The sequence below is a fragment of the Manacus vitellinus genome, unplaced genomic scaffold (genome assembly GCF_001715985.3).
Source record: "Manacus vitellinus isolate BGI_N305 unplaced genomic scaffold, ASM171598v3 scaffold_49_pilon, whole genome shotgun sequence".
Classification (NCBI taxonomy): Eukaryota; Metazoa; Chordata; class Aves; order Passeriformes; family Pipridae; genus Manacus; species Manacus vitellinus.
This window is the reverse complement of record NW_021940603.1, coordinates 1,970,995-1,993,739: the sequence shown is the minus strand read 5'-3', so window position 1 is coordinate 1,993,739 and position 22,745 is coordinate 1,970,995. Positions and strand designations below refer to the sequence as shown.

General features: G+C 37.3%; 1 protein-coding gene and 1 long non-coding RNA gene across 7 annotated transcripts in view; one reads left to right on the top strand and one right to left on the bottom strand.

Moving 5' to 3' along the window:
• Window positions 1-22,745, top strand: part of PER2 (period circadian regulator 2) — a 39,006-nt gene that overhangs the window by 88 nt on the left and 16,173 nt on the right. The window contains exons 2-11 of one of the 6 annotated variants that reach the window (XM_018080017.2): window positions 892-953; window positions 2,904-3,064; window positions 9,638-10,127; window positions 10,784-10,852; window positions 13,873-14,027; window positions 14,513-14,634; window positions 16,097-16,298; window positions 17,814-17,865; window positions 19,192-19,334; window positions 19,560-19,638. In XM_018080017.2, coding sequence (XP_017935506.2) covers window positions 9,856-10,127; window positions 10,784-10,852; window positions 13,873-14,027; window positions 14,513-14,634; window positions 16,097-16,298; window positions 17,814-17,865; window positions 19,192-19,334; window positions 19,560-19,638 — 1,094 coding nt within the window. In that variant the 5' untranslated portion in view covers window positions 892-953; window positions 2,904-3,064; window positions 9,638-9,855. Of the gene's footprint in view, window positions 1-891; window positions 3,065-9,637; window positions 10,128-10,783; window positions 10,853-13,872; window positions 14,028-14,512; window positions 14,635-16,096; window positions 16,299-17,813; window positions 17,866-19,191; window positions 19,335-19,559; window positions 19,639-22,745 lie in introns of all 6 variants that reach the window. The other 5 variants (XM_018080020.2, XM_018080016.2, XM_018080019.2 and 2 more) reach the window with 5 other exon arrangements.
• LOC115307741 lies at window positions 677-7,751 on the bottom strand. The gene is made up of 2 exons (XR_003916086.1): window positions 7,483-7,751; window positions 677-1,177 (listed from the first exon to the last, which is right to left on the bottom strand). It is a non-coding gene; the product is annotated as an uncharacterized LOC115307741 (long non-coding RNA).

Below are 22,745 nucleotides of genomic sequence, written 5' to 3'. Positions count from 1 at the left end.
GATTTGTACTATCAGTACTTTCTTAGTGAGTCTGAACTGGGAGTTTTTTATGTGCTTTTGTTGTTGCTCTTTTGTGTGTTGCCTTTGAGCTGTAATATCAGGAACAGTGTGGCAGCAGGACCAGGGCAGGGATTCTGCCCCTGTGCTCAGCACTAGTTAGGCTGCACCTTGAGTGCTGTGTCCAGTTCTGGGCCCCTCAGTTCAGGAAGGATATTGAGGGGCTGGAGCAGCTCCAAAGAAGGGCAATGAGGCTGGGGAAGGGGCTGCATCACAGGCCCTATGAGGAGAGGCTGAGGGAGCTGGGGCTGTTCAGCCTGGAGAAGAGGAGGCTCAGGGGAGACCTCCTCACTCTCTGCAACCCCCTGAGAGGAGGGGGGAGCCAGGAGGGGGTCGGTCTCTTCTCCCAGGAACCAGCAGTAGGACAAGAGGGCTCAGTCTTAGGCTGTGCCAGGGGAGGTTCAAGTTGGACATTAGAAAGAAATTCTTTAGAGTGAGTGATGAGCCATTGGAATGGGCTGGCCAGGGAGGTGGTGGATTCTCCATCCCTGAAGGTTTTTAAGATGAGACTGGTTGTGGCACTCAGTGCCATGGTCTAGGTTGACAGGATGGTGTTGGGTCATGAGTTGGACTCAGTCTCAGAGGTCTTTTCCAACCTGATTAATTCTGTGGTCTGTATTGTTTGCAGTGCAGAAGTTTATTAATAAGCTAGTCTGGATAGTACTGTAATATTGCAAAACAGATGAAATTGTAACTGAGATTTTGAGGATTAACACTGTAATGTCTGTTTAGTCTAAATAATTGAAAAAAAAATCAAACCTGTTTTTCTGTAGCTAAAAAATGTGTTCTGAATTGGTTGTAAAATCTGACAACATTCTCTTTTTAATGCTCCAGGTGGGGCTTCAGTTCTACAGAAAGTGAACTTGGTTCAGCTTGGTTTGCATCCTGTAAGACAGGTGTGTTCCCTAAAGCAGGTTGTTCACTCCTTTCTAATATTTGAAGTCTTCTATGCTTAGAATAGATATATGTCAGGATCAAAGGAAATGTCACGAGTTCTGTACTATTTGTAAACTGAACAAATTAGACTTCCTTCTGTGGAAAAGATCTTCGAGATGCCATCCATAGATGAACTCTCTTAGTTCTTTCGATTTGGTCGTAGTCAATCACCTGTACATTTCCTCTGTTAAATAATAGGAAAAAAAAGATTAGATTTTACTGCCTCTAATTCTGTTCACATTGTTTAAATACAAGTCATTCAGGCTAGGCATTTTGTCTCAGATAAAAATGCTTTTGGTGTAGATTCGTCTTCCTTTCAGTTAAATTGTAGAAAGGCTTATCATGAGATTTTTAAGTAGTTTACAAGGACTGTTTTTTCTTAATGTCATCCTAAATGGGCTAAGTAGATGAAGCCAATATGAGACACAATTAAAATGGTACATGCTGCTACTGTGAATATCCTCTTCAAACCTAGACTTTGTTAAACCTTTTTTATCTTTTTTTAACCTCTGAAAATTTTACAGGGAGTTGAGTTAGAGTAAGGGAATTGGAAGAGCTGCCTCTAAGCAAAGATTTCACTAGTGCTTAAAGACATTTCACGTTTTCAATTTCCAAGCTAAAAACTGTGAAATCTGGAAGTAGTTCTGGATACAGCAACTTCCAACGCTTCTTGTGGTCACAGGTAGAAAGCTCATAATTTAAATCCCGTTGTATCAATTTATGATAAAATCAGAAGCAAAAACATTTAAAAAACCAATGTATACAGGTTTGTATCATAATACAAGTATTTTAGAACTCGTATCAGCTTTGTGATGTTATGCAGAATGGAATGTTGTGAATAAATTCTTCCTTAAAGCTGGCCAACACAAATGTACTTTTAACAGTTAGTAGACATGCAGCATGTTAAATTAAGGCATGTTAACATGGGCTGTCTTCCAAAGTGGTTAGCTTGGGATTTGAACACTGTTCCAGGCTTTTGTTCCAGACATTTCTTCTGCATATTCAAATGAAGCACTTAAAATGATGTAACCGTTTGTCACACAAATGTTGATCTTCTGAATTTGTGGGTTTTATTATACTATTTCTTTGTGCTACATGGCAGTGGCATGTACCAACGGACTTAGTTTGCTAGATTTGATAGAAGAGCTTTCAGTTTCTTGTTTTTCCATCAAAATTCCCAATGTCTCTCTTGAGAAACTGTTTTTATTAGGAAGAATAAAAGTGTTAATTGACTTTGTCAGTACAACCTTCTGACCATAAAGAAACACTTTTTGACTGTGAGGGTAAGTGAGCACTGGAACAAATTGCCCAGAGATACTATGGAATATCCATCCTTGGAGATATTCAGAAGTCTTCTGGTGGTGGTCCTGGGCAGCCTGCTGTAGGTAACTCTGCCTGGACAGGATACCTCCAGAGGTCCCTTTTGACCTCAATCATTATGTGAACTGAAATTTTGCAGCTGCCTTGTAAAATCTTCAGTCCCGTACCAAGCCTGCAGTGATGTAGATGAGTTTAGATCAGGTGGTAAAATGGTGTTGTAGCCAAACCTGGAACTCCTGCTGTGACCACACCAGGCATTTGGCTCTTGACCTACTGGAGAGGCTGGCCCTGCTCTTAGTGGCTGTGTCAGATTATGTGCACAGTGTGATACTATCCTGATTGTGAATCCTAAGAGTTATTTTATCTAGTGTAGAAGATTCTGTTGTTTTAAAATGCAATAAGACCTTATTTTAGACCAAAAGTGTTTAAAATGCAAATTTGTGTCTTATTCCTCTGCTGTGTGACAGTTTCATGTTTAACCAACATTTATCTGCATAGGCATGGCATAACTGTGAGCATCTCTCTGGTATCTGTTTGAAGAGGACACTGTTGGGGGGCCCAGGTATTTCTTTTATATTTTATAGTTATAGAGGTGTCTGGACTCTGTAATGGTCAAAGATTTCCAGTAGAAGAGGATGAGACAAGAATTAAATGCATGTGGCAGACTCTGGACCTAGGCACCCCATGCTTTTGATGCTAACTGGGAGGGAGCTTGATAAACACTTTTACCAACTTTTCGTATTAAAAACAGGTAAGAAACACACATAATTATTATGATTCATGTTAGTAGAAAGATACTTTCCCTCCTGCCCCTCTAGAGCTTATGCAGAAAATAGACTGTTCTGTGTTCGTTTTATCTTAAAACTGTGATTTCAGTCATATATATACTCAGAACAATTTTTGGGCTATGAACTGGTAGTTACCTTATTTGAAGCTTAAAACATTTTTAGCCTAAAACCATACTTATTCTTAAATTCAGGTTTGAGTTTCTTCACTGAGGAAATGACCTGGTTGGAAGCATCCTTACTATGGATGTAAGGGCTCTGATCTGATGCTGACTTCTTCCTGTATAGGAGCTGCTATAAATTCAGAGTAGCCCTTGGATGGCTCTGGAGCAGGGCTATGTCTTGATCAGTTCCTCTGTTGTAAAGTGGCAGCTGTAAGCAGTGGTTAATGGGGGTGACCTTTATAAAGATATTACTTTTATTTAAATAAGAGACTTGCATTTGGGGTTCTCTTGAACTGAAAGGTGAATCCTCATCAACAAATTGTGAAATGAATACTGTGAAATTCAGATACCAGCACTTGTGATATACTAGATGTTGCTGATAATTTTATTGGCATAAGTAGAAAATTGAGTTACACCTCATTGCTTGTTAAGAAAAAAAGTAAAACTTTTTTACTATTACTTGAAGTGAGATAAGAAATCTAGTAAAAATGAAAGTTTTTTTTTTTTTTTTTTTTTTTTTTAGTAAAGAGGTCCTGCAGGAAATTATGAGCATCTTTGTTATTGTTTCTTATAGTGAAGTCTGAGAATACTGTCATCTTTTGCTTTTCCCCCTTCCTAGAAAATATCCTAATGAAGGTATTCTGTTAATTATTCTATCTCTTGCTAGAAAAAAATAAAGCTCTCAGTGTTGTTGATAAAGTTATAGAGTTGAACAAGTCACTTCTTGGATTATTATTTGTTTTTCAACACATTCTCATAATGTTTTGCTACTACCAAGCACTTAATTATTGTCTAATTGTGCAGGGAGAGTGCATTCATTGTAGATGTTAATTTTCAGTTATCTCTCAAATTGCATGATATGATTAAACCATTGCTAGTTATTTGTCATACAAATGAGAAAACTTACTCTTTTGCAAAGCAAAAATCCAGAAGACATGTGGAAACTCTTCTTGTTGATAAGATCTTCAGTAAAATTTCATCCTGACCATTAGGAATGCCTCCTATAGGTACCACTACAGTTAAGAGTACCTGAATATTCATATGTCTATAGTCATAAACTGTGGTGTGCCTCTTGCTTCATTGGGAATGTTGATAAGTTCATAGTAGTTGCAAATTTAGACTCGAAATGTTGTCCTCTTACTCAGTTCTTGAATTGGATAATTTTGACTCTAGAGTGTTAGTTTCTCATTCTTTAATTGCCAGTACTAAACATGATAGGCTTTGTGTGAAAAGAAATCTGGAAAAAATCTGTTACCTGAATATAATCAGATCTCTATTGAAACAAGATTTTTGTGTTTAAATATTATAGTTTCAAAAGAAATTCACCTCCTGGGTGTTCTACAGTCCTCCTTGAGTTTTTTTTTTCAAAAACAGAAGCTGTTACTTCTTCCAGCATTTATCCATATGTATTTTGGTGTGTTTTTCTGGGGATGTTAAAGTTCAGGCTTTTTCCTTTGTCTACTGTAGCTAATGAATAACCAGAAGACATTTGCTGCACATCTAACCTGGCATATCAATGCCTACATTTGTCCTTAGTACTCAGTGGAATTACGTTGCCTTTTTCATACACTGCATCAGGACTTTGTAGAGCTCTAGTGACTTTGGAAGGCTTGCTCTATCTATACTAATAGAATGGGTTTTTTTGTGAGCCAGTTGCCTTAAAATCAAGCTTAACTGATGCCAACTTCAGATTTAAAAAAAAAGAATTATTTGCAGCATCAGAAAAGACAACCTCACTTAAAAGTTTAGAAAGATGCAGCAGCAAATAAAAAACTGACTTAATATACTTGTCTCAAGATCAGACCAAAAAGTTCTTTTTGTTTCCATGTTCAGATGCATACTGAACTTGGTATGGGATGTAATTACTGTCTTCAAACTGGTAACAGGAGAGAGCCTCAGACTGGGAAAGCATGCAAGCTTTTGCCTTTCCAGTCTTGTTTGGTTAGTGATTGGGAATTTATTCAAGCATATGAGTGGGATGAATATGTGCAATTTATTATGTCATTTTGGCTGAGATTAGTTTCAAAGTTAATTAATCTCTTTGTGATGTCTGACTGTCTGTGCTGCTGAAGTGCCTGCAGAGTGCTTGCGTGTGCATGCAGATGTTCCACTTAAAGTCTTTCTGTGCCCGAGACTGAAGTCTAGCCAGCTGCATCATTCTTATCTAAATTACAGGCACAGAGCATGGTGTAGGGTTATTGCCAGTCTGTTCTTTCTTCACTGTTACTCCAGTCTCTTCTTAGAAAATCTCTCCAAAGTTATGGCATATATTACCATTGCTACTTTGGGGGAATCTTGGCCTTTTTTATTATTATTACACAAAGTCTTGTTTTAGAAACGCTCCACTTTCTTCTTTCCCCAGAAGCTCTTGCAAATTTATCATAATATTTTTCTTGTTACTTCCTATTTACTCTTCCTGTATTCCTTACTCTGGTATGTGCCTCTGGCACTGAGGCTTTTGAGATTTTGAAACAGAAGAAATTTTGTGCAAGACTGACTTTCAGTGATGGTAATCTTCCGGTCCTGCCGAAGAACACCATTCCACCTCAAGCAGTTGAGCCAGTTCTTCTGAAAAATACTTTTAAAGAGGTCTAACTTGTATCTTCTCCATTACTCAGCTACTCATTTTTGTTTCTGGCATGACTGTCTTTGGGATCCAGATTGTAGTCACTGTAATGTGGTTATGTAGGAACTGCAGCGATAGTTGGTGTGGGCAAAGCTGCAGAAGCTCTGGCATGTTGGTAGTTAGAGGCAGAAATAACAAGACTTAAGTGTTTCCTGACACGGATTTCTGCCAGGTATCAAGAGGAAGAGAATTGACATAGTGTTTCCTAAGTGTCAGTATCCATTTCTTTTCTATTGGTGATTCTCTTAATTTGAACTCATTGCTTAAAATAAAAATACTTTTAAAAACCCTAAAATCTTCTCTGTCGTTGACTCAATCAGCTCTTGTTCAAGGTGACACAGGAAATTCCTCAAAAGTTATTGGACAGTTTATATATATATATATATATATTGGTAATAATTGTCTCCCACCTAAGAAAATACTGTTGAAGTTTCCTGCAAATACCTGGCAGATGCTATCAGGGAAAGAAGGAAGGAGATGAGACAATAGATGACATTTAGAGGTGGAAAAAATTAGTCATCAGTGGTTTAACAACTCAGAATTTCAAACTGTGTAAGACTCTATGGCACATTTTTGTTGCCTCATAAACTTCCAAAGATTACAGAAAAGACTGGGAAAATAATTTTCCAAAGAAAGGTTGTGTCAAAAAAATATTTGCGGGCAACTCTTGAGGCTGGAAATACTACAGCATATGTAGTACTCTCTGGCTTAGGAATTCAGGAGAAGAGGTTTCTTGTGCTTAAAGACTAAAATACAAAATATTTACATCCAGACTAGGAAAGCTGTGGCTCAGTCCTTGTTCTTCCCATAAATAGCACAATTTTACTGATATATGGGTTACTGTGGTACCGAACTAATTATCTTTGGAGAATTTAGGGCTATTCTAAGAGTCTGTCTTTTGGTTCATGCTTATAAACCTATCAATTGTGATTTACATAGTTTTCTTTATAGGATTAAATACAACAACCCAAAGTTGTTTGGGTATTTTTATTATTTTGAGAGATTTTTTTTTTCCCCTGGCTTTAAAAAAAAAATCTAACATAGTTTACTAGCAGATAGTGTTGTTTTGGTTATGACAGTATATTTTTTTCTTGTATCTAAAGCTACTTCCACATAGTATTTTGTCAGAAAAGCAGGAGGGAACTCCAACCTTGGGCACAGAAAATAGTATTAGAAGTGTTAGACCTTGCCTTAAATTTGTATATCAGACCTCCTTTAAGGTGATGCTCTGACTGCCTTTATTCTGAAAGCTTCACGAAGTGGTTAATTTTTGGTTTTCTTGATGTGCATAAGGCATTTATTTGAAAGTGGACAGTATGCTGTAGATGATCTCCAAGGTTACCTTTAACCTTCACAGAGGAGGTAAAAAGGCACTCCATTGCTAACTGAGTAGTTTGCTGGACTACCTTTACTCACTGAATCCTCCATAGAGCTTTATGCTCTCAGTGCCCTCTGTCAAATAATAGTACAGATGACAAGTGGAAAATGGCTCAGTTATTTAACCAGACAGATGCTCTTATGTACTCAATACTTGAAGTAGTGCTAAGAGCACTGGGTAAGAATGGATTTAACATATGTGTAAAATGCCCCTTACCTTTGCAGTAACAGAGGGTTTGTCTCATGTGCTGTCCATACAGGTCTTCCCTGTGCCACATTCCACATTTGCTCTCCTGAGCTCTTTGGTGGTTTTGGTCCCTCTCACACAAAAGCAGCTGTGGTTATCCTGAGATGATTAAACCCAGGCTGTGGTATTGCAGACAGGGTAATGGGCCCCACTAACCTCTCATCAGGGAGGCTCACGGGGAGCCTGCGTGGCCAGAATGGACTCTAACCTGGCATGGAACTTTCTTCAGATGTCTAGATAAAGGCAGGCAAGGGAAAATTTGAGCTTGCTCTGTCAGAGAGATTAAATCAGAGGTGAACTGTCTGATCTAGTTAATCATTGGCCACTAGAGAATGTTCCATTGTGACATAATACTAGAGTTTCAGCTAAGAGTAAATATTCTTTTATTGCAATTTCCAGTTATGTAATTTTTAGGACAGAAGTGGTTAACTTAGTCCGGATAAAAACCATTAGAGCTACTGAAGTGTAATTTACTGCCTGTACAGTACTTTTCAATACAACAGCATGACAGGATGTCTATTTTGTGGATTGGGGTACCTGAAGTGAATACAAGCAGAAGTGAAATGTCAGTATATTTCACTCTACCCAAAGGTGTTTTTTTTTTTATTATTACCTACAATGAAGAACTAGTGAATAAACTTGTAAAGAAAAAAAACCTATTTCTATTTTTATACCATTACTGATAGCTTAAGTGAATGCCCTTAAACTACACTTCCTACTTCCTCTTTCAAATGAAAGCAGATACCTTGCATATTACTTTGGCCAAGCAGGGAGATGAATAATATTTTCTGGAAAAACTCAAAATAAGTGTAAAATGTCTGAAAAAACATCAGTTAGGAGGTTAAGAAAGTAATTTCCATGTGGTTTCATTTTAAGGGGAGTTGAATCGTAGTGTGTTTTAAATTAATCTTGTGAATATTTTCTGTTACAGAAATAATTTTCTAAAAATATTTATTTATTTGTGTTTAAAAGGAAGCTGCTGCACTTACTGTTAACAAAACTTAGTTAAGAATTATTTTATTGACTTTGTTATTCCAGTCAGAGGTCTATTAGTCAACAAGTGTAATCCTGAATCTTTTAAAGGAACAAAGAGGAAGGAACAAACATGGTTCTCTTGTCTTGAAAACAATGTTTTTTTTCCCTGATGATGAATTACGTAGTCCAGAGAATCTTAGCTCATAGTTTTGCAGTATTGTTGTCTCTGTGGGTTGCTGACATAGATGAGGATGTGAGTCAGATTAAAGACGATTATTTTATTCATAAAGTTGAACTGCTCTGTAGTACTTCTCTTTGGATGGTACTTCAGTATCAGTTTGTTCTTGATTCACCTCCATATACATGCTGATTTTTGAGCCTGGTGCATTAGACTTTGCTTTAAAAGCAGGGATTTTTTTGTTGTTGTTGTTTTAATCTTTTCTGAACAATTTTTATCAACCCCTCCCCCCAAGTTAGTGGTAATCAGTAGATAAATCTCAGGGTTATTTATGTCTTAGAATTTTTGTTGTTGATAAATAGGTGGGTTTGTTGATATATAGGTGCTTAGTCTCCTTGTTCCTACTGTGTGATCTGTGTACCTACCTACATGGCTCTTGTACAAAGAAAGAAATGAAGAACTGGTGAAAATGGCAGAACAGATCTTAAAAAAAACAGGCCAAGACTATGTATTTTAAAAAACCCAACATAAAAAACCAAAACAGCCCAAATGACCTCCAAACCAAGTAAGCAATGCTCTGATGTCTGAATGGAATTTTTTTCTTTATCAAGGTAAACTGGAAGCCAGTGAAGTGGTTTCAGTAAAAGTAATAACAGTTATTGTCCAAATCCAGGCAGTAAAATTGTCGAGTATTAGGTAGGAAAGTAGAAAACAAATGAATGCAAACTTATAAGGAGTTTTTCATGTTTATTCAACTTCGGGGTTTTTGTGGGGGTTTTTACTAAAATATAAACACCTTTTCTGTGATAAAACATTGTGAGATTTGCAATTTAACCTAAACTTTTCACCACTTAAATGCTGAATATATTAACTCTAAATATCACTTTTACTTTCTACAGTCAGTGCAAGTTCCAGTCTATCAGCAAGGCAAACAAGAAAATAATTTTTTTTCTTCCTTCCCTTCCTCCTCAGATTTGTGCATCTGTACTTCCAAACAAAGTTTGCACAGAGAGAAAATTCTGAATATGGCTTGATTTGCTCTTGATCTTGGCAGTGTTTCTAATGACTGTCCCACGGACTCTATCAAGTTCAGGGGCTTCTACTCCAGCACTGAGGAGCAGAACCCTGAGCAGCAGCCTGGGATCAGCGAAAGCATTTCTCTGTCATTCTTTTTAAAAGAGCAACGGAAAATGAGTGACTATCCTGGACTCGCAAATAACCATAGCCAGATGATTGCTGAAGATTCAGAAATTCAGACAAAGCCTGAGCACTCCCGTGGAGTTCTTCAGGAAGATATTGAAATGAGCAGTGGCTCCAGTGGAAATGACTCCAGTGGAAACGACTTCAGTGGGAATGACACAAATGAAAACTATTCAAGCGGGCATGATTCTCATGGCCATGAATCTGATGAAAATGGGAAAGATTCAGCAATGCTCATGGAATCTTCAGACTGTCATAAAAGGTGGTAGCTCATCATAAAATACATTTCACACCAGTGACTTTTTGCATTTGAATATAATTTCTGAACAATAACTAAGGTATAAAATGTATCTTGAAATTGAAGCTGAGTGTTCTAGTTAAATTGTACTCTCATGTGGTGTAAATTGTGTAATAGGTATTTATTCATAAAGAAAAGGTCTCTGGTGTTCTGCATGGCCGCCTTCATTTGCATCTTTCATCATTGTGGTTTAATTGGCCTTATTTATATTTTTCTAGTAAACCAACTTCTATAATTGCGTATCAAAAACGATCAGTTTATTCTTATGTATTAGGATGCAACTGTGCTATTTTAAACATTAAAATAATAGCTTACTGTACAGAGCAAAGCTGAAGGAAGAACCACCTTCTTAGTAGTCCTGCAAGGACCAGGGAGTTGAACTTGGTGATCCTTATGGGTTCCTTCCAACTGAAGTTACTCTGTTTCTTAGACAAACGTTTAACAGCCACAGTTTCCATTTTTTTTGTACCATGCAGAAGCTTTTAAAGTTTGGGGTTGGGTTTGGTTTGGTTTGTTTTTTTCCTAGGTAGCCAGTAATTAATAGAATAAAGCTAAAATGAACTAAAAGTTTTTTGTTAGGTTTACTAATATTAATCTTTTTCAATCTTTCCTAATTCTAGTTCAAGCTCAAATGCATTTAGTCTGATGATTGCAAACTCTGAACACAATCAGTCCAGCAGTGGATGCAGGTAAATTAATGGGCATGTATTTTTCAGTAACTTGCATGTACGCTAAACGCTGAGAACTGAATAGTGTTGTATTTTGGTGTTTTGTTTTGCCTAAACCTGGAGGATTACACCAGAAATTCTGTCCATAATCAGTAGCATGTCCTATTAACTACTTGATTGCTTTAGAGCTTTCTGTTGCTGTTCCATGCTAGTTGTTTAATAACCTTTCAAGGCATGTTACTTGGTAGCTAACTCTCTAATTTTTATTTTTTGTGCATCCCTTTGAACATTGCTTCAGCTCTAGTAGGGGTTTTTTTGTAGCTTTTATTTAAATTCTCTGCTCTTTAGAATTTAGTCTGAACCTGGTGGTGTATTAACATCAGGATTCACCTATGGAGTTGGGTTATGTTCTGATGTCCAGCACCCACATCATCTGCCTCTCCCGTGTTCCATTTGCTGGGATTCAAGCCTCCAGTGTGTAAGGATAAACCAACATACTGCAGGAATGCCTCTCTATGAACTCTGCTTCTGGCCCTGGTAGCACTGAAGGCTCAAATCTAGATACTTCAGAGTGCCTACTGTACTTGTTGTTTTTTTAAGTCAACTGATCAGGAGACCAGACCCTGAGCAGATCAAGGATATCTGGCTGTAGCACACTGATATTAAGACCTCTCTCCACACCTACCTGGACATGTTTCCACCTGATACAGTTCACAGAAAAGTGGTAAATTAAAATTGCTCTTGTGCACCATTTGGTGCTTGAGGAACTTATTTTCTGTGTCTGCCTTGCAGGCACCTGGAGATCTTGTTCCATGCTCTGTTTTCAGTTGGAAGTTGTGATCTGGAGTTCATATTGCTAAGTATGAAAGACAGAGTGAAACAAAGACATTTCTTAATCTTCTTTTCCCATTAATTCCATTTTCTTCACTGCAAGATTTTGGGAGGATGGAGGGGTTACTTATTACAGTTTTTCTGATGTCTCTTTATTTTAAATTTCAGTAATATTTCTTTGCTCAGAAATAATTAGGAATCCATCAGGAACAGTGCTAAAGGGTTACAGAGCAGAATCTGATCTTCTTTTGAAAATGGGAGACTGAAGATATATCTAGAGAATGATCTTTAAAGAGAAAACTAAAGTAGTCTGATAAGCTGCATTCTTAATCTTATATTCAGACTACTGGGGTTTGGATTCAATATCAGCACCAACCAACAATTCTAGTTTAATATCTGTAGGTACCTTTCCAGGTTGCTGTTGACAAAAAACAAAATGGAAAGCTCCTTTTTTTTTTTATAGAACTTGCTTATTCTGTCCTCTGAAAGTCACACCTTCCCTGTGGCTACCTACTGTGCCTGATGCTACTGATCTCTGGGAAAACATTTCTGAGTTGTGTAACTTATTTTCCAAGGAGGCCCATCTTTTGTATACGCTGCTGCTGAGGGCTAATTTGGAAAGGTTTCTTTTCTTGCAAAAGAGTCTGACCACTCTCATGAAGCAGACTCAGAGAGTACAAACCAGCTCAGTATGCTCAGTTATTTCATAATCTTTTCCCTCTCTCTTTTTCCCTACTGCCAGCATAGAGGGCTCTTCTGTTAACAAAGCCCTGTTTGATTGCATCAGTCCAAACTGTCAAGCCACATTGTAGATGTGATTTTAATATACAGCACAAACATAATGTTTCCCAGGGGAGTACTGTACTCTTTTGTCTGATCCCTTGCCATTATTTCCCGGTACAAAATGACCACAGAAGAAACGAACGCCGCATTCCTCATAGTACATTGTGATGTAAGCCAGAACAATGTGTATTCTCTAGTACAAGTCAGCTTTGTCACTTTCCAAGCATTTTTGGTAAAATACACCCAACACTTGTCAGGTGACTGATTTACCTTTTTCAAACTCTTAAAAATTCCCAGAAAAATGTTCAGAAATCCTCTTGAAAATTACTCGGAAGCTGAAGTTACTTTATTGACCACTTCAGTCAGGGCAGGGCAGTTGTCAAGACTATTGTTTCTGCAGTAGTGCATAGGGTAACTTCTTAGAGGTGACCAGCCATGACAATCAGGTGGTAAGAGAAAACTTACCCTTTGATGGAAAAGAGTTTATTTTCAGGAATGTTTCAGAACGGCTCTATAATCCTCTTGATCATTGCGAATGATTAGCTTTTGAAGTCTACTCCAATGCAAAAGACAAGGTGATTTTTCATTTTAACTCTTTCCTACCCTTCTGCCACCTATCTTTATCCTGCCCCTCCCTTCCCTCACCTCCTTTTCTCTTTCTTTTTGGTTGTGTCAGCACCTCTTAGTAATGGGGAGAGACAGAGGAACTGTAAAGGAAGGTGATAACTTTCTGAACTCGGCACTGATAATCTCTGTTGTTTGACCTTCTACACTGAGGCAGCACTTCTGAACATGCACCTGAGAAATGTCAATGCAGCTTCTGTCTCCAGCCTCCTCTGATTCTTCACCTTACATATTTAGTCAAGTTTCCTTACCTTATTTAATGTAATGCCATACTTAACTGGGATAGGTTGTTCAAAGGATTTCTCCATTTGTTTTGTTAACTTGATGCTCTCCCACTGCCATTCCCTTTTCAGGGACCTCTCTTAAGAGAACCTGCTCGAACAGGAGGTTGAAGACTTGAGTGGACCTCCTGCTTCTCTCCTTTGAAGTCCATGAACATTTCTGAATTTGATTTTGAAAAGAACTAAGGAAAATACTACTAAAAAGGCAGGAGGGAGACTGGCAAAGGAAAAAAAAAAGAAATTCTCTGGTGCTTGGGTATATGTACTGTTGCACATATAGAGTGCATTTTACAATCACATTCCAGGTGGTGGTAAATCTTTCATTTTAAATGATTCTAGGTCATGTAAGAATTTTTGTAAGTTCTGAAAGCTGATACTGAGTACTGGAAAAGTTAATGAGGCTAGTGTTACAAATTTATGTATATGAGAAGTGTCAGAGTACGTTTGGGCTTCCAAGAGGATGTTATGTTGCTTCAACATAACAAACAAGTGATGTTTTATTTTTTGTTTTTAATCTTACAGTAGTGAGCAGTCCACTAAAGCCAAAACACAGAAGGAATTGCTGAAAACATTACAAGAGCTGAAAGCTCATCTTCCTTCTGAGAAGAGAATCAAAGGCAAATCTAGTATCCTAACGACGTTGAAATATGCCCTAAAAAGCATAAAACAAGTTAAAGGTAATCAAGTATGATACTGCCTAGATAATGCCAATCTGGATAAAATGAAACTTTAAAATAGGAATTTAAATAAACTTGTCTTTACACAGGAAATTGCAATATGTCTGAAAACCTCTCTAAACAGATATTTTCATGGTGTTCCTGTTTGTTGGCTCTTTTATCTTTTGTTCCTTTGGGACTTAAAATAGGTCTCTAGATGCTTGATATTCAACTGATGTTTTGTTGAGTTAGAAAACTAATTTTAAAAAAATTCACAATTTGGTACTGTTTGAACTGTCAAACAGACCAAAATATGTGATCATTCTTACACAGGTATATTAAGATACATAAATTTGTTTGGGTTACTGATGAGGAAGCTCTATAGTACCTCAATTTCCCAACTGCTCATTCTGTGTTTATTTCAAAAAATATTATGGCCATTTACTGCTTCCAGGCTGAGTGGTTTTTGATAATTCTGAATATAAGTTGTCTGTTGTTCTCTGTAGCCAATGAGGAATATTACCAATTGTTGATGATTAATGAATCCCAGCCTGCTGGTCTCAATGTGTCATCCTACACAGTGGAAGAGGTTGAGACTATAACCTCAGAATACATCATGAAAAATGCGGTGAGTATGGTGACAGTGTGGATTGAAAATGTTTTCTTCAACTGCAATTCTCAGGCACTCCTCCTTTTTACATGGTAAGAGTTGGTAGCTAGGTCAACTTGCTGAAGGTGGCTTTTGCCTTCTGGGGGATGTTGATTTAGAAACTGTGAGCTGTTGCCTGGAGATGATGGTGTGACACATCTCAATATCCAGGTGATAATGTGCTGTGAGACATCATTAGTTTTCATTTGAGAGCACCTGTTGGAAAGTAACTTTTCCCAAATTTTAGTCAAGGAACACAGTGAATTACTTCAACTTATTCTTATAACTAGGGGTTGTTTGATGTTTCATCAGTTCTTTGTGTTAGTGTGACTGGAGAGTGATGAAAGTGTTGGAATCATGGTGTGTTGTGTCCTTTTCTGTGGTGTTTGTCTGGTTTTTGCAACAGATACAGGCTTGCTGTGGGATCTGGTGCAACTGTATTCAGCTATGATGATCAGTGTAGTTTTAACAATAAAATGATAGTCTGAATGATTTTTTAAATTATTATTTATTTCCATAATACTAGTATTTTATAGATAAGTTACAGAGTCTTCAAAAAATAATTGTATCTAATCTTATTAGACAACCTTCCACCATTTTTTTCTTTTTAAACTGAAACCTCTGCCTGAAAGTATGAAGTTCTGAAATCTGTACAACAAGGGCATGATGGGGAATGTTCTGTAGCTTGGAGTAGGTGGGTTTTTGTTGTATCTATGAATAGTAAAGGCTCCCCACAGGGGAAAATAAATAGGAAGTGTAGAGCACAACTGAGGAATTCAGCCAAATTCATAAACATTGTTCATTTAAACTGGAGCACCTGAGTTTGTGAAACTGGTGTTCTGATGACAGCTCTCGAGTTTGTGTACCGCGTCGGTGGATGGAGCACTAGAGGTTGTGACGCAGGAAGCTCCTCTATGTCGAGAAGAGAAACAATATGGAACAATACAAATGGAGTGCGTGGGACATTTTTTTCCACCTGCACACTCATACTTTGCCAAGTGCTCTAGAGCACTTCTTTCATTTTGCAGTGGATGGACCAGCTCACATAAACAGTCTTTCACAAACAACTGAGCTTGATAAATGTAAACCATGCCTGTAACAAGCACAGGGAAAATGTGCAGCTATATAGCTGGAAGCTCATTAATTCTTCATTTGTAAATTCATTCTGTGTCATAAAATTTTAGACCATGATATTTAGGTCTCGTAACCTGGTAAATAGCAGTGTATTATTGCACAGTTGGAAAGCATTCTGTGTGTGTCTACTTAAAAAGCAGATTAACTTTATTTCATTACAGATGTGGTTCAACAATTTCCTTAAATTTTATTTTGAATTTATTAATGTTTTTGTGTCTTAAATGTGTGTGTGTATATATATATATATAAAATACTGTATTGAGGAATGTTTCAAATTGTCTAAATAACTTGAGATTTTTGTTTTTAGGATATGTTTGCTGTAGCTGTTTCTTTGATTACTGGAAAAATTTTGTACATCTCTGATCAAGCTGCTTCTATTCTCCGCTGTAAGAGGGGTTATTTTAGAAATGCCAAATTTGTGGAGTTCTTGGCACCTCAGGATGTCAGTGTGTTCTATACTTCTACCACCCCATACAGATTACCATCATGGAATATTTGCAACAGAGCTGGTGAGTGGTCTCAGCAGCAGATACTTCTCCAACCTACTTTCAGTCATGGAAATGTAAATACTGGAACTGATTTTTAATATCCTCCCATCCTTCTCCATCACTTTTTGAGGATGCAACACAGATGCATTATTAGAACATCTCTGAGTAATACTAGGTGTATAACACACTTCTATAAATCAGCAAGGCTTGTCTGTTGCTTGAAAGTCTTCCAAATGTCATTGTTTATTGGTTCTTACACCCCTTTCATGAAAACAGAGTAAGAATTTGAGCTGAACAGTGGGTTTACTTTCCACTTTTACTAGCAATCAAATTATTGTTTTCTTCACGCTTTCTCATCTTCAGCTATGAGGGGGGACAATGCTCTGCCTCCTCCTTTTTAAATGGTTGTGATTTGAATACTGGACACCTTGATTACAGTGTAGAAAAAGGTGTTTCAGCTATGATCACTGTGCATTCACCAATTCTCTTCTTTTACCCTTGGAAAAATGATGTTAGGTGAGCTGATGTTGAGATGTCTCAGAGCACTTGATATTTGTTTGTGGGAGGATTGTTTTACTAGTGTATCTACAGCTGTTAGTAATTGAGAAATATCTGCCAACTACTTTAACCAAACACTTGAAATTCAGGTCTACTCTAAATATATGGAAGTCCAATCCATTGCATACTAAGTCTGTGAAGTTAAGCCAGGGTGCAAACCATATTTAACCTGAAATAAACGTGTACTAAGTAATGCACACGTGAAGCAGGTCCAAAGGGACCTCGTGAGGTGTCTTGTCCAAATTCTGGCTCAAAAGAGGATCAGTGGTAAATGCTGACCATGTAGTCCTGATTACAGACACTCAGTTATACAGGTTTTGGGGTTTTGTTTGGTTTGGGTTTTTTTAACCTTTTGTGCAGTTTTATTATAAAATGCAGTAAGTGGAACTGTACACGCTGTCTCATGTATCAGCTGCCATAGAATATAATATCCAAATGTATTGTGCACTAGAGGCCTTTGAAATGCCAGAGCTTTCCTTGAGAATCAGTCAGTGGCTACTTTGGAAAAGGAGAGAAATAGGCTTGAAATGTGAAAAGAAACCTTCATGGAAAAAAGCTTTCTTTTCAGAGGGGTGGTAGTAAGTAGATTTGATGATCTAGCTGTCCTAGTGCCTTTCTAGGAAAAAGGTCAGATTTTGGGGTCCCAGATAATCAAACATTTTTGGTCAACACTATAAAGTCCTGTAAAAAAAATTATAAGGGTAAGCAGCTCAAAGTGGAGAGCTGTTTAGATATGTTTAGGAAAAAGACTTGATAAGCAAGCAGCTGTGATTCACACACCAGCCTCAGAATCTGAGTGGTGGTCAGATTTAGTTGCTTATGAAGTCCATTGTTTGGCAAGTAAATATGGAGACTTCATGGAATGTGAAGTTTTTAAAAAAAATCGACCACAAGCACTTAAAGAAAAAAATCATGTATTAAATATAATAACCTTGGAGTAATTTGTAACTTGTTATGAAATATGTTTAAAATTTCTAGAGTCTTCCACCCAGGACTGCATGGAAGAGAAATCTTTTTTCTGTCGCATCAGGTAAGACGACAGCATCCTAAAGCTTGGTGTTGTACTGTGAAACTGTGCATTAGGCATTTGACTTTTATAAGAACCATATGGTATCCGAATTTCATGCTTTTCCATAATGGGATCATAAAGCAAAACATCTGCACATCCTCCAGTTGATTAACTCTAGAAGCCACAGAGAAAACTGCGAAGCGATTTCGAGAAGTTGCATCTTGGAAGTTAATTAGTGTGAATATTGACCTTTGGGCCATAAGAGAAGCTGATATAGTATCTCCTCCTGCTATGGAAAGACTTGACTTCATGTTAATAGAACTGTTGTGTCCAGCACCTGCTGCAGAGTCTCTCTCTCTTTCTAGGAAAATAATGTCTCATCTTCAATTTATCTCAAGTGTCCCCTAGAAAGATACTTGAGGATAACTTGACCTGTCTCTTTTACAGTTACTAGGATGACACAGTTCTTTGGTTCTGCTTTTCTTCCTTCTTTTCCTGCCCCCGCTCCTCTTTAGCTCATTTTATTTAGGAGAAGCTGGCAGCTTATTCCATGTTCTTTCTTCTACAATTTGATTTCTTAATGCTTATTGCCTTTCTGGCACCATTTCCGAAAACAAAAATAGTGGATCCTATTACATAATACTTCTGGAGTAAATAAATACTTATTACTGAGCTATGAGTAAACTTTAAATCAATTAGAGGTAATCCACTGCTCCTGAGTGTGGGATTGGATGGACTGTGGAAGTACTGCTGGTGTTACTGGAGATTTTTTTGTCCAACTAATACTGGTTTCAAAAGCTTTACTTTTATAAAGCTGTACTGTTATAAAGTTACCACAGCTGCCTTTTTTTGTCCACTGTGTAACTGGTTATTTTCATTACTGTGTTTTTGCATTCTTGTTAAGTAAACAACAATATTATTATGTTGTCTTCACTCTTTTTAAATTGTAATAAATATTGATTAAAAGATGACCTTTATCTTAACTGAGGAGATATAGCGGTCTTCATAAAAATTAACTAAATTCATCCCTCATAAGGGTATAATGTCACAAATCAAGATTATTGGATCAACAAATAACTTTAGTGTACGAGTTGGGTTTTTCTTTTCTACCAAATTTCCATTTAATGCAGTCGTGCATCTTTTTATTTCAGGCAGGGGAGAGAACAAGATATTCTTTATTGCAACTGGTATGCAAAGGATGCCATTGGAATTAGATTCTCTTCTACCAAAAAAAAAATAATAAAGTTAAGATCTTGGGTGCTATTCTAGGAGCTAATATGGCTAAATTAAAATTTTATTTAGCATAAGATTAATCTGTTGAAATAATTAACTCTGTTTAATTATTAGTGCGGGGAAGGAGCGTGAAAATGAGATTTGCTATCACCCGTTTCGGATGACTCCTTACCTTATCAAAGTGCAAGATCCAGAAATAGCAGAAGACCAGCTTTGCTGTGTGTTGCTCGCCGAAAAAGTACATTCTGGTTATGAAGGTAATCCTTTGAGTGGACAATGACTAGTTTGGTTTCCTAAAAGTAAGAGCTGTTCAAGTTTTATTGCAGCGAAAGATAATTGTTTCTATTCTCTGTCCTTGCTGAGCAGCTGTGAGTTAGCAAGCTAGTTCTCTGTGTGCTCTTGCATGGAATATTGGACTTGGAGCTTGAAGTGTTATATATGCAAAAACTCTACTTGTTAATCTGCTTTTATTTTTCTCCCAGCACCCAGAATTCCTCCTGACAAAAGAATTTTTACAACTACGCACACACCGACCTGTTTGTTCCAGGATGTAGATGAAAGGTAACCTACAAAACATATTCTTTAATTTACAGATAAGCAAGCTATCCGGTATCTTTACAGGATTTAAGGTGTCTGTATGGGGTTAAAAAGTTACACAGCTGCTGAAGAGTGTTTAACCTAAGAGAAGTACATCCCCCTATTTTCACTAATGCATTATCACTGGTATTTAAGTGGAAAATTATTTGCCTGCTAACAAACAACTTGTTCTTCCACTTTCCTTCCTTCTGGGACAAATCTGGACATAAATTCAATGAATGAACCAAATGGTCAGAAAAATTTCCTTTGCTGATAATTATGACCTGCATAAAATTTTATGTGTGGGAGGTTTTTTTTCAAGTTTGATCTAAGTGATGTGCTGCTGTCCCTTTCTACTGGCCCAGGTACAACTAGAGGTGTGTTTTTAAAATGAAATATTAGATCTTTATAAAGTAAAAGTGTACAAAACTGCTCAAATTCTATTGGCTGAAGATTTCACATTGCTTTGACAATCTTGAAAGCTGATTAGAGTAAGTATTTACATTCTAGAGTAGAAACAAATATGCCACCTGTGATCTTAAAGTGTATATACAGAGACTATGGAACTAAGGTATAAATCAAGATTTCATGGAATCACTTAAGTTGGGTAAGTTCATCAAGTCTACCACTAAAACACCATCCCTAAACACCACATCTGCACATCTTTTAAATATCTCCAGGGATGGTAACTCCACCACTTCACTGGGCAGCCTTGACAACTCTTTCCATGAAGAAATGTTTCCTAATATCCAGTCTAAACCCCTACTTGTGTAACTTGAGGCTGTATCCCTTTCAAAGGATATCTAGGTGATGGAACCATGAAGTCTATGAAAAGAACAGAAGATACTCCTTTAGAGTTTCTGATTTTTGTGCTATATGTGGGACCTTATTTTGATATTTTTTTCTGCTTAGGGAAAACTAGGTTAGCTGTAATAGTAAGATCTGAATTCTGAGATTATCTCCTTCTCTTGTTTTTAAGCATTCTAAGAATGCCAAAAGTTTCTTTGTAGGTTAAGATGGGGAGGATGTCTTCAGACAGAGTACAAGTATAATGGACAATTTTGGGTTTCTGTGGTATCTTTTGGTTGGAAATCTTGTTTCTGAAGACATGCCATTCTTGGCAAAATCTTTAAATGCAGCAGAAGAGAGAGAGAGGGACTGGGGGAAAGGAGGTTATTGGGGTGTTTGACTAAGCTGGAGTCAAGGTAAAGAAAAGTACTGTTTGACTTTTGAGGCAGTTTATCTGTAGAAAGGTCAGGCACATCAGTATTAGTGCAGTGCACGGGGGTTTTATTAAACAAGAATTGCAAAAGGTAGCTATTGGAGTTAGCTGCTATAGAAGAAGATAATGGCTAATCAGTGAAGATAAGTTTGGACTTTCAGATACAACTGGTTTTGGCTAACTTTGCAGACATTGTGGCCAAGTATGAGACTTCCTGTAGGATAGAAAACAGTGGAATGCTGACAAATTTTTTTTTCCATGCTATGATCTATACAGTCTCTCCAAACAGCTTAAGTTGACAAAAGAACTACTTAGTCCACTGTACTTCTGTCCTCTTCGTGGATTTTTTTTCTCTCCCTCATTCCCACACAAGCTCCAAGCCAACTGCAACTTTGCAGTGTGGGTTTGTATTTCCAGATAACCTGATGGCACGGTGCAAAGTTTCCCTTCCTCCATGGATCCACAGCTCATTGATTTCCAGCAGTCACTTAAAAGAAAGCACAAGATAGCTGAATGGAGATCTTGGCTCTTATTCTTGGATTGAGTGAAGTAAATCCCTTCCCTGTGACTACTATGGAAGCTTCTTTCCTTTTAGTCTGGTGTTGCCACTTGCTCTCAAATACCATTTTTTAACACTTCCAGTAAAGGTTGATTACATCTTGGTCTGATAGTAGTACTTTACGTCACTTATTTCTGTTCTTCTGATTTGTGTGTTTGATTTTGCTTTTAATTATTTAGCTCCTGAGAGCATTGGCAGCCAGATAAATGTTTACCAAGATATGCATATGCAGTTGATTAATCTTAAGCTCTCCAGGGTTCAGTATAATACACAAAGCAACAGATTCTTAAGAGAAAGCTGTGTGTGATATTTAAAAATGTGCAACTGAGCACCTGCCGTTGACTCGAATTGTTCATAATATAACACTGAAACTGTTGCCTGACTTGCATAAAATAAAGTTAATTTCTGTAATCAGTACATGCTCATGGATTGGAAAAACGTTTATTTGTCCGAACAAATCAAATCAGATCCCTGCAAGTGGATCTCTGCACAGAACATGTTAAGTAAAAATTAATATTTTCCTGAAATTAAATGGATCATTCCTATATCTATTTGTCTTTGAAATGTATTTCATACTCGATGTGTATAATGGGTGTAAGGAGTTCTATGTAGTTCACAACAATCTTCCTAAGTTAATTTAATGCAGTTTTGTATATAGCTTACAATATAAAGAGCCTTCTTATTCATGTTGTTTTGACACTTTAAGTGTCATTCTGTAAAACACAAACTAAACTTGCTGCCTCTCCTCATCAACCATTCTTGCACTGCACGTACGTTTGCATTCATTAGATGAGTTTATTAAGTTAAACTCTGAATGTGTTACTCACTATGAGGAAGCATAATGATGCTAAGACATGATTCACACAATACAGCATTATATGATCACAGAAAGGCTGGTTGGAAGGGACTGCTGGAGGTCTTCGCTCCTTTTGCTTGAAATGAAACCTTTGCCCCATTCTAGGTTATGTCATCTGTAACCTTGTCTCAGTAATGCCTGAAAACCTTCAGGGGCAGAAATTACACAATCTCTATGGGAAACTGTTCCTGTGTTGCACTGCTCTGTTAAAAAACTTTTCCTGACATCCAGCATAAGCTTTCCAGACTGCAGTCTGGGACCATTGCCCATTTTATTGTCTGGCAACCACCAAGAAAATTTAACTCTGTTTTTGTAACTCCTCTTTCCAGCAGTTGTGGGAAGCTCCTGGATCATCCCTTAGTCTCCTTTTCATCAGAACAAGCAAGCCCAGCTCAGTCTCACATTCTAGATCCTCCACTTTTCCAGTGATGTTCATATCAGTATAAAAACACAGA